The following is a 15,919-nucleotide window of genomic DNA, read 5'->3' on the forward strand; positions in this document are numbered from 1 at the left end:
TACAGAGGAATAGTTGGGTCCTGCTAAATCACTTATTGCACCCAGACCGCACCAAATGGCTGAAGGATGAATCATATTTTGAGATCACAGCAGTGATAAGTTGCTCTATCTGTGGAATCAAAGTGAACTGTTTGCACGGACATGGATTCATCAGCAAGGAAGTTAACTGCTGAACTCATCCCGACACAATACCGCATTGTTATCTCTGGTCCATCTACAGCTGTTTGGTGATTCAGCTCTGTGGGTTAATTTTGGGAAACTTGAGAATTGCTCACTGTGATATCCTGGCAATATCGTGTCTGACTGTATGTGAGTCGGAAAGCAAATGAAAGCTGTACACAGCAGAAAAGTCTGTAAGGGATGTTGAGTCAGAAGGCTGATTGGATAAATTCAGTATCTATTTCCTGCATGTAATAAAAAAAACGCCCCTTTTTTATGTTCCTCCTCCTGCTCTTATCTCCTCTGACTCTCTCTTACTCTGAATTGGCTCCTAAGCTGAGTCATAGTACTGAATCCTAAACATGTGACGCCACACTTTAGCAGTCATTAGTGGGAAAGAGCCACTCGACGCACTTTGTTGTGGCTAATGAAAGATATCATGTCCTGTTGCAACCCCTCCCATTCCTATTACTTAACTGTGCTGCCTCTGGACAAAAAAGAGCGATAGATATATTCACTTGAAATAATATACCGTATATGCTTGTTATTTTATTATGGGATCAATAGCTGTACTTTTAAGTTGCACTTAATGTGCACTTAAAGGCCACAGTCGTATGCCAAAGTCAGTGCTCTTTCTTACATTTAAAAATAAAGTAATCTGGATTTGTGCCATAGTATCATTTTTTATTTTATTTTTTCATTTTTTTTTATTATTACTTTTGCATAATATTGCTACCAAACAGATTCCAAAAAACTATAATAACAGAAAGTTGTGAAAAGCACCCATCAGCGGTGCAACTTTGATTGTTTGGGATCCTGAAGGTCTCTGATGAAGAGCATTCACACAAGTGCAGAACTTAAATATAACTTTGTGATGCTTGCACTCTGCTGCTGCTTACCACCACTACATTTGAGGGGCTAAGTAGTGTATATGAAATGCAGAGTCTACCTCAAAGTAAAATTTCTATAGGGATATTTTGCTTGTTAGTGTAGATGTGTAAACCACTACACTATGGAGCCACTGTTTTGCTTAAATAAAGGATTGGGTTATTTTTTCCACCACATATTTGTCTGTTGTCTCCCTTAGGAAGGTGTGTTACTGGGAGCAGTGGGAGCTTATGAATGGAACGGGACAGTGGTAATGTACACTCCTGGAGGAGACGTGGTTCCAGGGAAAGATGCTTTCTTTGACCCACTGAAAGAGGCTAGGAATGAAAGGCTGGCCGCGTACCTCGGTGAGTGGAAACTTAATAAAATTTATAGTTCCTTTAAATGTCACTGATATATAAATTTAAAGTCTTCATGGATTAAAAAAATATATAATAACTGACCTTTAAGTGAGTTCCTCTGCACAACACTTGCTCTTGTGTACTTACATTACCCGTTAGTGCTGTTAGATGCAAAATAGCAGCCTTTACTATAAAAGAGACTTTGTTTAAATGTTTTTTGGTGAAACGTGTTTAACATGTTTACATATTATACATATTTAGCCTTAAAAATGAAGGGGTCAGAGTTTGTTAGGAATAAAATATTCTAACAACATTACTAATACAGTGCAAAAAAATGTAAATCTACTCAGGAGGCTATTTATAATATGTACCTTTGGCTTCTCATATGTATTTATGTCAATTATGGAACCAAATTTATGAATAGTTTTAATGCTACTGCTGCTGCTTTTTATGATGCTTTTATTACCATCTAAATATCCAGGCCTACTTTGCTATAAAGCTCCACAGGCCACTTTAAGTACTAGCTGTGTTTGTTGGATATAATCTCATTTAAAGCAGCCTAAAAGTAAAAAGGCTTACATTCTCTGTTTTCCCTTAATATGGAGAATCAGGACTAGCCGTGTATGTGTATACTTCTGTTTATTGCATTTGGGGAGTCTGAAGAATTACATGAAGTCATGATAAATAAATACAATTTAAAAAATGACTTTAGCAATTAATTAATTTGATGAATAAACTTTGGTTTCATGTATTTCAGTTTACAAAAATATTTTTGCTTCATGTTTATAACTGCCTGATTAACAGTCTTCCTGTTTTCTCCTCTTCTTTGACTGTACGCTTTATTTATTTATTTAGATTATATATGTTAATAATTTCTTAAAGTATATCAATCTTAAGCAAGTTAAAGCTAAAAAAAAATTAGCACGTTGAATTAAAATACATGGAATACACACCTTTTTTTGTTCCACCAACCTAGATCTGATCTAAGTGTTTCTGATGTAAAATTAAGTTGCAGAATAAATATGGAAGTTTCTGCTGTGAGGGGGAAAATAGGTACGTCATTTGTCTGACTTCGAAAGCAGATTCTGTTCTCTGTGTCACATAAATAATAATACACAGGCTCGTCGCTCCATGCTGATGCCTTTTATGGCTCGTAAAGCAGCCGTGGTATCTTAGTATCAAGTTATTTAATCAACATGTCATTAGATGGAGCGCTGGTAGCTCGCACACTATAAACTCAGCTGTTGGCACATGCTCGTTCCGAATGCTCAGGCTACAGCACGCAGAGCTGCGGTGCGCTTTTCTAAGTGGGTGTGTGTTCCTTTCCAGTGTTTTACAGTTTCCTTCTCACACGCAGAAGTAAACAGCTGCCAGAGGAGGCATTAAAAATATCCCATAAACAGAGCGAGGGTGCATTTTTTTTCTAGAGAAATCGTAAATCGCAGATACTTTTGTGACACTCCTGAAGGTTCGTACTGTTTGGATTGAAAAAACGTGCTTGTAAATGCACTCTCCGCAGGGTATGATGTGCAGTCAGCATCCACGTCTGAGGGAGAGCTGTACATCACAGGTGCACCGCGGTACAACCACACCGGCCGCGTTGTTATCTACCGACTCGATGAAAACAACAGAATCGTCATCTCGCAGATACTGAAAGGAGAACAGGTGAGTCTTTGGCAGGCTTGGCTAGCCTCAGTTCCTCAGGGCGCTTTTGCACTGGAGATGTGAGAAGCTTAAAGATGGTAACTCGCAGTTTCTATCTTAAGCTAATTACACATGTGTCTTTAAGGAAAATAATAAAAGAAAGGGAAAGATGCAAAACACAGTAATTAATAGAAAACACACCTTGTCCGCTGTTGTGTTTTACATATCAGAGCCACTGTAAAAACACATCATTCACATAAGCCATTATTTATAGAAACAATAGCTTCATTTACATCTGCTGAGCTCGCAGTAGAGGAAAAAGTCTGAAAAGGGTTTTTTTTAGAAAATCCAGCAACACATCCACATGGATATTGGCCAATGAGAGAACTCCAAGGACTGGTTGGGCAGATGGTCAGTAAGTGGCTCCAGGCCATTCGTTCCTGGCAAAAGGAAGTGCCCAATAACACAAGCAACACTATGTTTAGTCCATAGTGCGCTATAAAGGAGCAGTTTTTAAAATATGGCTACAAAATGTGCCTGTATGACAAGTCATCAGCCTGATTCAAACACAAATAAAATAATGCAAAAAAACCCCCCAAAACAAGTGATGTGCAACATATTTAATATAGACACACTAAACAGTAATATAACAACCTCTCATACGAGAAGCTTCTTCAGTTTTGAACTGAAGAAGCTTCTCGGATGAGAGGTGAAACGTCTTCAAGCAACTTAAAGAAGTCCAGACGCTTTTCTTTCCCAGCTCCTTAGATAGCTTACAATATATCAATAAATAGTAAATAAATACATAAAAGCACAATAATATAAATATTGATGACTATGCCTGTAAATGTGTGCATATTTATGTCTTATATATTCAGGACAAGATGCACCAAATTCTTTGTGAGCATTCAGCTATATTAGTTTATATTATATTAGTCTGTGGCGAATGTGGGCTCTCTGGGTTCACTGCTTACTGCATATAATGTGCAAGTTGAATGAATTCAGTGGAGTAAACCCTGAAAGATGATTTGGGGCTTTGCGCAGATTGGTTCCTACTTTGGCAGCGTCCTTCAGACTGTTGACGTGGATAAGGATTCCTTGACTGACCTGCTGTTGGTTGGAGCTCCAATGTACATGGGCCCAGAAAAAGATGAGCAGGGACGAGTCTACGTCTACAGGCTCAAGGTACAGAAAATTAGTTCAGTCGGATAACTTTTGCCAGACGTCTGCTAAAAGTCACAAAATAAAAGAGCTTTTTTTGTTTTTCCTCCGTTACAGAATAACAAATTTAAGCATGAGTATACTTTAAAGCCTATTAATCAGTCCTGCTGTACGCTCCAATCAGCCGGCTGCACCAATAAAAATGAGCCGTGCGGCGCCCGGTTTGGTACAGCCATTGCAGCAGTGACAGATCTTAACCTTGATGGGTATAATGATGTGGCGATTGGTGCGCCTTTTGAAAATGACCACAGAGGGGCTGTCTACATCTATCACGGAGACCAGAAATCACTCAAAAAGAAATTTGTACAGGTGAGAAGATGGAATTTATAATACTGAAAGATCTGTTGTTGTTGTTTTCATTACAGTATACTTTAGATAAGGCTACAGATGCTTCCGCTCTGTGCAAATACTGTTTACCCAAGTTAGCATCACTATTATAACCACAATGGATTTAAATTAACTGCAGTTTTGCCTCAATATCCCCTGCTTTGTTTGTTGCTGTGTCCTCAGCATATTCCTGCAGGTGGCGATGGCGAAAAGGTGAAATTCTTTGGTCAGTCCATACATGGAGTCATGGATCTAAATGGAGATGGAATCACTGATATCACTATAGGAGGTCTGGGAGGGGCCTCGCTGTTCTGGTGAGTCGTGGCCCATCCTCACATACAAACATTCACTGCAAAAACCACACATTCCACTTCAATCGTTAACAGCAGCAGCAGCGCTGCAGCCCAGAGACAGCATACATGTCCACTTTCCATTGCATTAATCAGGGTTTAGACAGCTGTGCATGTCCCACTGGGGTTGTAGGCTGGTGACCATCAACCTCCTCGTGATTTCTCTTTTAAAAGCCCCCGCAACATACTTCACAGTTGGAGAGCAGCATACATCCTCAGCCCACAAAGTTTTGAAGCCAACAGCATGATTTAACCTCCAAGGCAGACTTTCTCCCACAGCTTCTACTGACAGAGCTTCGACTAGGCTGTGTGAAAACTCCATTTCCCAAGTGACTTAGAGTTTAAAAAGGATTTGGCAGCAGGCAGGCTCTTCCTCCAGGACTGCTGGCTCTGTTTTAGAAAGCTTAACATTTGGATGCTGAGAACTGAAGCCAAGTTTTATTCTCAAGATGCATTAGTTCCTTCCTTTGTGAAAACTTATTTATTCTACTCTGACTGCATCAGTGACATCATCTATTTAACGTGCTGCTATAACGTACTACTTTGTGGTTCGTTGCAGTACTGTGTGCAGGATGTGCAGTGCTTGAACTGCACACGCACTATTCCTGCGTGCTTTGTATTCTAGTAGTTAATGCATTTCATTTGTGTTACCAGGTCCAGAGATGTTGCAGAGCTGCATGCCAGCATGACTTTCAACCCCTCTAAAGTCAACCTCCAGCAGATTGAGCACCAGTGTGAACACGGCAATAGGAAATCTATTTGTGCGAAGACCAACTTGTGCTTTACCTACAGAGTCAAATCCAACCAGCCGACTGTAAAAACAACTGCAAGTGAGTCATGTAACAAACCAACTTGATTCTGCAATTTTTCTCCCTTATTTTTCTTCTTTATAACCACATTTAAAAAAAACAAACTTCTTGTGTCTTGTAGATATGACCTATACTATAACACTGGACAGTCTGCGTGCCACATCCAGGGCCTCATTTATTAGCAAAGATTTAAAAAATGACCGCAGGACTACACAGAAGTTCACCATCATGGACGGAACGAAAGAATGCATGGAGAAAACCTTCATGATGTCGGCAAGTTGTGTTTTCTTACCTGTACAAAGTCTGACTTTATTTTCAGTCTGCATTTACTAAACACAACATTCAAGTGGATTCCTTTTGTTGCTGCGCTGCTCATTAGTGAAAGTTATATTCAGGGCTTCCTGGAAATGTTAATGGTGTTTTAGGGCTGTTAGCCAGAGAGGAGGGAGGGTAAAGCTGTCCTATGCAGAGCAGGAAGACCTAACATGAAACAGACCCCGTCCTGATCAAAGCATGCTCCGTTTAAACCTTGTGCCGCACTGGCCGATAAATTATCTGGAGACACTTAGAGAAAGGAGTGAGGATGAAACAGTGATTAGAGTGAATTAGAAGGTGAATTAGGTAGTGATCCATTGACTACTTTTACCTGTAACTGCTAAAAGCTTTTAAACCTTTGCTGTACCACCTACTTTAAAACCAAGCGTCTTCTTGGGCAGCTTCTGCTTCCTGGCATTCGTGCCAGCCATGGATTTCTCTGACTGGCTAACCCTTTAGTGAAGGAAAGAGGAACTAATCATTGGAAACAGCTGTTGTTATTATGTATGTTGAGTATGAATACCTGCTCTGTTCAAGTGTGCAAGTCAGACCAGAGACTTCCCACTTGTCCTCAGGCAGAGGTCGAGAATTTAACAAGCACGGAAGAAGCGTCGCGTCTATATTTGTCTCTGCTAAAGCATCAGTTAAAATACAAATAAAGTTAATATCAGTGACTGAAATTCTGAAAAATATAAACAGTGTGGTTTCTAATTGTTTAAGCAACAGGCACAGTCTGTGCAGTTCAGTGTTGCTGATTGTAAATGCGGCACTTTCATGTTAAAAGCTCTTCATCAGCGTCCTTTGAGTTTTAATCAGCATTTGGAACGGTCTCAAGAAGGACTTCATCATAGGCAGCGCCTCAATGTGACACACCTCTTTCAAACTGGATCTGCGTGTGTCCATCATATGAAGGCTTTGCACAATCGCACAAACACAAATAAATCTCAGTTACTTTGGTAAATTGCTTTTTTTCTCAGTAGCAGAGACTGTCACAAACCTGTGTCTGTCCTGACGTCCGTGGCGCTAGCGAGTGTTGCTTTTTTGGCGGCTTTGATGAAGGACTTTGCTACCACCATGATGATGCTTTCTTTTAACCAGTGAAAACACTGCCTCAACATCTCCTAAATGGACAGGAGCAAAAGTTTACGCTGACTCTTATAATCCCCAGAGGACCAATCCAAATACCTCTGACCTTTGCTCTACCATCCGTTTGACATTTCTTTTAGCTTAAAGCAGGGGTGAGTGACTCCAGGCCTCGAGGGCTGGTGTCCTTCAGGTTTTAGATGTGTCTTTGATCCAACACAGCTGATTTAAATGGCTAAATGACCTCCTCAACATATCCTGTGATTCAGGTGTGTTGACCCAGGGTGAAATCTAAAACCTGCAGGACACTGGCCCTGGAGGCCTGGAGTTGCCCACCCCTGGCTTAAAGTGAAATGCTGAATGGTTTTCCAGCAAAGTGTTGCAAATAGACTCGGCAAACACTTTATCAAGGACTGCACAGCAACACTGGAGACTTCATTTGCTCTGAAAACGCCTTCAATTCTTCCAGAGAATCAAAACAGGGGCATTATGGAAGTAGCCACTAGATGACCTTAAATAGTGTCTAAAAGGGGGTGACAAAGGTCAGGTGCAGTACTCAGATATGCTGTGCAATCTAAGCTGTGATTGACTTGAAGGGAGTGAACTGTGCCAAGAAAGCATTCCTCATATCATTACACAGCTCAGTGTTCAACTCACCATTTTACCACATTTGTTTTGAAAGAATCAGTTTGCAGTTGATGCAGCAAAGCTTCAGCGTCAGAAAGCAGCCAGTGAATTTTGACCTTAAAGTCCTCCATTGTTCTTCACTTTTTTTCTCCCTCTGCCTTTTATTTTCCTCCCTGCTTTGCCTCATCGTCCGCTATCCCAGGAACGGCTAGACTTCCGAGGACCTCTGACTGTGTCTGTGGAGTTCGGAAAAGCTGATGAAGAAGGTCCTGTGCTGGATGAAAGTCTTCCCAAATCCATCAATGCCAATGTAAGACCACTTATATCACTTATGGTTTCTTTTAGTAAAATAATCGACTAGTTACACTAAGCAGAACATTTAAAGTTGCAGACAGGAAGAATTTGACCCCGGTCTGTCTTTATAATCCCGTAGCGAGGACACGGGTTTTCTTTTCTGGCTGCTGATACAGTGCATTAGCTTCTGCAACAGCTGACTACCATCCTTCAGTTTCAGCCCCCATTAGTGCTTCAGCACCAGCAGCCAGGACCATCTTCCCACACCCCCACATGCATATTTCCTCTAACAAGAGGGTTCCCAGATTATTGGTTGGAGTGCGTGATGTTTCCCGACAAAGCTGGGAAACATCACAGGAGGATTCAGCTTCAGCATGCACTAGAAAATGCATTTAAAGCCCGTACGCATTAGTCGCATTGTTATCTTTGCTCACACGTAAACGCACAACCACATATGTTGCAGATCCCGTCTCCCCTCATGCTGCGTCACGGGGACCTCTCCTGTTATTGTTATTGACAGGAAGAGAAGGGGACAAACACCCAGAGAAGAGGAAGTTATCAAACGGAAGTGTTTTTCTTTTGACATTGCACTGCAAATGATATTCCAATCCCATCCTTTTTGGGAGAGAAGATACTGTTGATCTTATCAGTCCAGTGGGAGACTATTAGGAATGGGAACAAATGCGACTGTGAGCCTGAAACACTCTCAGGGGGGAAAGGCAAAGGAAATGAAGGTCATCTAAAGGAACACGTCTTCTCAGGGGTGCAAACAAACATGCAGCTTATTTTCATTCTTATTGCTAATTTCACAAGTTATCTACTGGACTGAGTATATTCATACTTCAATATGAGGCTATGAGAGTTTGAGTCTTTACCACGATTGGCTTGCAAAGTAGTTGTGAAGTCACGCAGTCATCTTGTATGTACAGATCTTGAACTCGTACAAGCATCATTCTGCAAGGCCAAGTAAAAATGCAGCTTTTGGAAATATTTAATTTGTTATTTTCTTAAAAATGTCTTGTAGATTACTTTAATGGACTGTGGAAACAAAACTCAGACGTGCATTCCTGACCTCTCCCTGAAGGCTAAATGTGATGAGCAAAGGTTAGTGGAATTATTATTATTATATCGTTGTTATAAAACCAAAAACGAGCATGACAGATCTTAGTTTGAGCATTTGTTTCCGTGTTTGCACCGGTTTCAGTTAAATACAGGAATTTAAATGAATTGCAGCTTTTTCAGAAATGGGTTTGTGTATATTTATACACATATATATTTTTCTTGAATGTTATTCTGTACTATTTCTTTCTCATATCAGAGTTGTTACTTGATGTGTTGTAAGTCGTAGTTTTGGAGTCATTCAGCCGAGTCCAGAGTATCCAGAGTATGACTGCACCCTTGTGTTGATGTGTGTGCATCGCATCCAACCGTTCTGACTTTTTATTTTTTATGTACTTCTCCAGTAAATTGATCAAAGAAAAGGAAATCATTTATTTGAATATCACCGTTAAAAACCTCAAAGACAAAGCTTATAACACCAACGTGAAAATCAACTTTACACAAAACATCAACTTTGTGAACGTAGAGGTAAGAACCCTTTCCCTCCTCTCTCTGCGCTACTTGACTTTACGGACTGAAGCAATGCGTGTAATTCTGTGACTACAACTCTTCAGCCAGATACAAAGACGACCACTGTAAATGACACCGAAGTGAGCATTGAGGTGGGGTACCCCTTCTTGGGAAACAACGAAGAGGTTAGTTTCATCTGCCTTGTGCAGGATCCGTAAAACATCTTACCTGTACAATATTTCTTTACCTCTGCTCACTAAACCTATGGTTTGATGTCAAATCCACAGGAAACAATAACAGTGAAATTTGAGGTGAATCTCAAATATTTTCAGAAGGAAATTGAGTTCACCGTGACAGCTACAAGGTGAGAGGATCCCTCCATCTTTCTGCACATCATCAGGATAATAATAATAATTCTGGAAAAAAGGATGAAAAAGATTTGTTTCTGCTTATTTCTGTGATTAATTGTCCAAAATGGTGGATGGATGTTCTGTTAATTTTACGTATGCATGTAAATTGTATTTTTGTAGTGACAATGAAGAAGATTTCTCTACCATGCACGACAACAGAGCGACTATCTCCATCCCTGTCAAGTATGAACTTGGACTCACGTTCAAAGTAGATGTAAAGTGAGTAGCTGTGAATCGACACCTTTGCATTAAAGATACATTATTCACTTTTCTTTTCTTTTTTTTAGCCAGACAAGTAAAAGTTTCCAATATTATTGATGATGATAATAATAATATTAGCATTTCCTTTTATATTGGAATAAAAAGGTGTTAGTACCACAACCGAGTCAGTCATTGTGCTGTGTTTCCCTCCTTGTTAACCAAGCCAGGAGCTTACGATGCACGCCAACATGCACGTAACGATAACGGCACCGTCATCTGGATTTGTAGTCTGGGGATTGTGAATGATGTGATTGTATATGGAAATGTATAAACACATAACATTCAACCACTCAAACTCATTTTCAATTCATGAACGACAACAATTATTATATTTTAGTATTAAAAATGTCATTTAGATTTAAAAGCTGATCGATACTGCTGGATTAACCACTATAGAAACATGATTTTGGTAATTACCACTGCTGGTAATGTAGGACAGGTGTGGCAGAATCGTGGTCTAATATAGCAGCTTTTATTTACTAAGTAATAAGAAGAATAAACAAAAAAACAAAACATTTATTGATTAATAAAGTCAGTGGAATTCATTAATTGCTTTTACTTTAAGGTTATTTAGGGTTTCTCACACATAGTTTGACCCTTGACCTTTTTCAGGCTGTAAAATGGGGTTAAAAGAAGAATGAATGTTGTATTGACATCCTTTCAAAATGTTTGGAAGGTGATATTTGCCTTTGTTTGCATCTTGTGCTGCCAGCAAGTGGCCTAAATATGTTAATGCAGGTAAAGTTAATGCACATAGACTGATGGCTTATTCAGCATTAGTGAAGTTGGACTGTAAGGAATTAGGAAGACCTCAAGAGTGTACTTTTTTTAGACTTTTGGTTCTATTTCCTATAACTTTATTAGACACATCATTTTGCGTCTGAAGCTCTGATTGAGAAGTGAAGGATGTAAAAAGGATGTCCCTTTCAGGTCGCCTTTGAACAACCACATTGAAATAACACAAGAGGATAAGTACCCCTCGAAATTCAGTGACATCAGTATGATTGGAGAAGAGGTCAACATCACCTACACGGTAACATCTGCACGCAGTGATCATTTTGGATGATTTATAATACAAGCACAGAACTTCTAGCTCACATGTGGCGCAGGGTGTCGGTAATATGAATTCCACTCCTTTTCTGTGTCTCACATGTCCTCAGGTGGAAAAGTTACATGACGGGGTGACTCCAACCCTTGGCCTTGAAGTGAAATATCCTTTTGAGTCTCCGAGGAAGAACACGTTACTGTACCTGACGCACGTCACCTACTCAAATGTAAGTGTGCTTCCATGGATATGCAAGCGTATGCGAAGAAACAGACCAACGTCCGTGTCGTTTTCTCCCTACTCTGCAGATGATGTGTGACACAAAAGGACAGATCGATCCTTTTAAAATTAACTCCTCAGAGGTTAAAGAGGTGAAAGTGGAAAAAGAGACGCTCAGTAACTACCTGCTGGTGAGTGATGACATTCGTGTTCTACAGATCGCTGAACTCTTCCTGCACCCGTCTTACGTGTTTAATTTCCTCTGCAGCAAGACAGCCACACAAAGTTTGAATCGTTTAACTGCTCGATTTCTGAAGGCCAAAAGATCGCTCAGCTCAACGTGGCGTTCAGATTGTGGAAACCTACGTTTATCGAGGTACGTTTTGAGATGCGACGTCGCTGGGTGCTTTTGGCTTGTCTGGCTCTCTCTGACCAGCTCTTTCTCATGGGTTGCGATAAATATTAAATACAATATAGTATTGGAAAAAAAGCAGGCTGACAGCTGTCTGATTGATGGACAGAAAGGAAATAAAATACTTAAATATCTATCTTTACAGAGCGAGTTTTCCGGTCTATACTTGGTGGTGAACGGGACTTTGGACATCAGGAAGCAGGAGGACGTGTTTGAAGTGAACAGCAACGACATGACCAGAAGTGTAAGTCAGAAGGTTCTGGTATAGTAAGCATGTGACATCTCATTATCATTAAATGCTTATGTATGTTTACATATATGTGCATATTTAGAGTATGTACTGTATTTTTCCTCTAAACAGGTCAGTATCCAGGTTTCCAAAGATACTGTCAGAGGAATCCCGTTCTGGATCATTATCATCAGTATCCTGATAGGACTGCTCATCTTAGCACTCGTTATCTTCATTCTGTGGAAGGTAATATTCTGCAAACTATTTCAAATCATTGTGACCGTGTGACATCTTGTCACTGCAGAGCACACTCAAAAGAATTGTGGTGGAATAGTGGTTAGCTTGCTACGTCACAGTGGTGGCTTCTCTCCAGAGTACCTGCAAAGTCCGAAAACATGCAATTAGCAGGATTAGGTTAATTGAGGATTATAAATTGCCTATAGGTGTGTGAATGGTTGTCTCTGTTAGCCCTGTACCATCGGATGTACCCCGACTCTCACCCTGGGATAGGCTCCTGTCAACCCCCCTGGACCCTGAATTGGATAAGTGAAAGAGAATGGATGGATGCCTAAAAAACTTAAGTGTTTCAAATGGCTATGTGTGTTTGGGCTTTATATTGTTAGCTGATAAAACTTTTGTCTCAAGATCATCACTTCTGGCTCCAAAAAGCCAAAACATGTACGGCCATAGCGCTAGCAGGGAAAATCGTGGTAACCACAAGATGGTTTATGTAAAGTTTATGCTTTAATCCTGATTTTAAGACAGATGATGACAGAAACTCTCAGCAAGAAAGCTAATAAGCATATGTCCAAAAATGTCAAAGTATCCTTTTCTGTTTTAAGTGGTTTTGTGACTCACTTTTCTGCTCTTCCAGTTTGGCTTTTTCAAGAGAAAATCCAGGGACTATCCAAAGGAGGAAGAGGCAGAGTGACGTATCCAAACAGCCACCCACCATCAGGACCTACAAACTAACAGACAGACATAGGAAACGCCATAAGACCCACTGATATTAGTGCTGTGACAGATTGACTGCCTGGAAAACAAAACAACACAAACAGCATTATCTTCACTGATTCCTGCACTGGCATTTATCAGGTAAAGCTTGCAAATACTTCTAAACTCTTTGATTTTCCAAGCGCTAGATTATAACACTGGAGCCGAAATGAAACTGGCTCACACGCAGAGACGGACACACTGACTATACAGAAGTATTTGCACATGCTATTTGTTCAACATGACCAACAAACAGTAACAGTACGCATCAAGTCCCATCAAGCAGTTCAAGAAGAGGAGCCAGAGGCGGGACGGAGGAGACCATCACTTGCAAGGCACCAAGTTGGCCAAAAAAGCACCATCTAACCAACTAACTCTGTGACATACAGCAGAAATCCAAAGGCTTCAGAGCTCCTGCAGCTGCACTCCAGCTTTAGAGGCAAAAAAAGTACTCAGGTTTTTTCACAATGAGGATCCAAAGTTGCTACTTTTATGCACGCTTCTGAGACAATATGTGAACTTTCCGTGTGTTGGACCAGTCTGTCTGATAGCGTACACCTTTGTGTGAAACTCTTTTGCTTGATTAGGTTTTTGAAACACTGTATTAGGTATTAAGTAGTTGTTGTTCTTGCTGAATTTAAACAGTATAAAATGGCACATTTTTAATGTCAAAATGTTTGTTAAAGACCAAAACCTGAATGCAATTGTTATTTTTTTACTTAAGAAAAGTTGCAGTCTGTAATTAATCTGTCATCACCTCGGTTACCATGGAGATACAGACTGCCGCGTCCTCAAAATCCAAATCTTTGATTGTACTGTAAATATATCTGGTCACAAATGTAAAGCTTAACATGTACAGGATCGTGTTTGGATTTAATTTAATGTTTGTTTGTTTTTTGGGGGGTTTTCAGATCGGTGGTCAGAGAAATGATTTTGCTCAGGTGCTACAAATATCATGAATAATGACATAAATATACACAATTTACACTCGAGAAAATGATATGGCTTTTGTCACATTTTCAGTGCTAAGATGTATGCAGATATGTAAATAATGGTATTTTTTGATTAAAAGTATTGAAAGTATAATTACTCCGTAGTGAAATATATATATATATATAAAGACGAGGGTTTGTATCCACTATTTTGGTTTCATTTGATTGAAAATGATATTTCGAACCTGTTGAATGACTGTGTTCTGAATGCCGAGGCTGAGATATCACAGCAGATACTTTGATTTCCTTTTAACTTGCAAAATAGGAACTTAATAATCATCCAGTTTAGAAATATATGTCCAACTGTTCACTAGTTTCCTCTGTGTTGTAAAGGGATTCTCTGGTGGCTGTAGTGTGCACAAAGCATAGCACACTCTAGGCTTTCTCTTGCTTTAAAGTACCTTATTTGTACCTTTTTGTTTCCAAAGTTTGCACAGCTGCCCGATATTTTAGAAGAGATTATAATCTGAATTGAGGAGAAACATATTCTAGCCTCTTTTTGTAGCGTTTTCCCCTCATAACTATGTCTTAATGCTGAGGGAAATAAGCAACAATAAGAGGCAGCTCTTCTGTTTCTTAATACTCCTCAGCTCTCACTCCACTGGTGACATTAAAGCACATGTAATAAATTGTATATAGAGAATGTGTAGCTGTTAGTCAATTTTTGGATTGTGTGGCCACGTTGGGTTCACGCACGAGGGTGGAGTTCACCTCTCTTTGTTCAGTCAGAGCTTACTTACAGATCACAACTCCGAGGAACTGTAGCAAGCAAAGTGAGCTCCAGCCCAGCCTTCTACACTGCTGTGAAATCTTCACTGTAATGCACTGGTTTGTCAGAGTGTATGTGTCCTCATTAGCACAGATATATGAACTGAATCTGATGTACAAAAAAATAAATAATTTTTATAAAGAACATCACCATTTCTCTTGCATTTTGTTCAGACAAAGCACGCATCAGAACTGTGATCTGTTTAATACACTGCTCCCAATCTGTCATTAACCACATCCCAAAGGTGCTCTACTGATTGAGATCTGGAGATTATGGATGCGATTTGAGCACTGTGAACTCGCTATCATGTTCAAGAATGATTTGAGATTTGCCAGATGGTGTTATCCTGTTGGAAGCAGCCATCAGAAGATGGGTAGCAACAATACTCAGGTAGCTGTGGTGTATAAATGATGATTCGTTGGTACTGAAGGTCCCAAAGTGTGCCAAGAAATTATCCTCCACACCATTTTACCACCAGCAACCAGAACCTTTGACACAAGGCCAGATGGATCCATCATCTCAAAGCAGTCTGGTTATACATTCATCATCCAGAGAACTGCCACTCAATGGTTATCTTCTCTTTTTATGATGATTCTGTGTAAACCTTAGAGGTGTTTGCAGAAAAATCCCAGTAAACTTTCACATCATCAGTTTCTAAAATACTTAGACCAACACTATCAACCATGCCAACCTCAAACTTCAGGTGGTCTCAAGCATGTCTTCATGCATAAATACATAACCTGTGGGTTAATTTCAGTTCGTACCATGTGACTGGATGAACGTGATGAACATGATACCTTCTTCCAGTCTTCAGTAGTCCAACGGCGGTGTTTCATGGCCCAACCCTCTTTGTGTTATTCTGACGTGTTAGCAGTGGCTTTCGTGCTGCAACTCGTCCTGTCAAACCTGCAGCTTGAAGTCTTGTCTTCACAGGTGAAACGCAGGCTTGCTTACTATCACCA

At 40.0% G+C, this 15,919-nt stretch overlaps 1 protein-coding gene across 1 annotated transcript in view; it reads left to right on the forward strand.

The window, feature by feature from the left end:
• Positions 1 to 15,103, forward strand: part of itga1 (integrin, alpha 1) — a 60,314-nt gene extending 45,211 nt beyond the window's left edge. The window contains exons 11-30 of the mRNA XM_086301066.1: positions 1,247 to 1,394; positions 2,908 to 3,053; positions 4,077 to 4,217; positions 4,311 to 4,562; positions 4,764 to 4,894; positions 5,585 to 5,760; positions 5,861 to 6,012; positions 7,967 to 8,074; positions 9,083 to 9,162; positions 9,522 to 9,645; positions 9,732 to 9,812; positions 9,915 to 9,991; positions 10,158 to 10,256; positions 11,229 to 11,331; positions 11,459 to 11,572; positions 11,652 to 11,753; positions 11,831 to 11,938; positions 12,120 to 12,218; positions 12,336 to 12,449; positions 13,078 to 15,103. Of these exons, the coding sequence (XP_086157192.1) occupies positions 1,247 to 1,394; positions 2,908 to 3,053; positions 4,077 to 4,217; positions 4,311 to 4,562; positions 4,764 to 4,894; positions 5,585 to 5,760; positions 5,861 to 6,012; positions 7,967 to 8,074; positions 9,083 to 9,162; positions 9,522 to 9,645; positions 9,732 to 9,812; positions 9,915 to 9,991; positions 10,158 to 10,256; positions 11,229 to 11,331; positions 11,459 to 11,572; positions 11,652 to 11,753; positions 11,831 to 11,938; positions 12,120 to 12,218; positions 12,336 to 12,449; positions 13,078 to 13,134 (2,412 nt within the window). The 3' untranslated portion in view covers positions 13,135 to 15,103. The remainder of the gene's footprint in view (positions 1 to 1,246; positions 1,395 to 2,907; positions 3,054 to 4,076; positions 4,218 to 4,310; positions 4,563 to 4,763; positions 4,895 to 5,584; positions 5,761 to 5,860; positions 6,013 to 7,966; positions 8,075 to 9,082; positions 9,163 to 9,521; positions 9,646 to 9,731; positions 9,813 to 9,914; positions 9,992 to 10,157; positions 10,257 to 11,228; positions 11,332 to 11,458; positions 11,573 to 11,651; positions 11,754 to 11,830; positions 11,939 to 12,119; positions 12,219 to 12,335; positions 12,450 to 13,077) is intronic.
• The last annotated feature ends 816 nt before the right edge of the window (positions 15,104 to 15,919 follow it).

The sequence above is a fragment of the Aulonocara sp. 'chitande type north' Nkhata Bay genome, linkage group LG7 (genome assembly GCF_057382095.1).
Source record: "Aulonocara sp. 'chitande type north' Nkhata Bay isolate Kocher_YH1m ecotype deep benthic linkage group LG7, A_spYH_male_GT1.1, whole genome shotgun sequence".
Taxonomy (NCBI): Eukaryota; Metazoa; Chordata; class Actinopteri; order Cichliformes; family Cichlidae; genus Aulonocara; species Aulonocara sp. 'chitande type north' Nkhata Bay.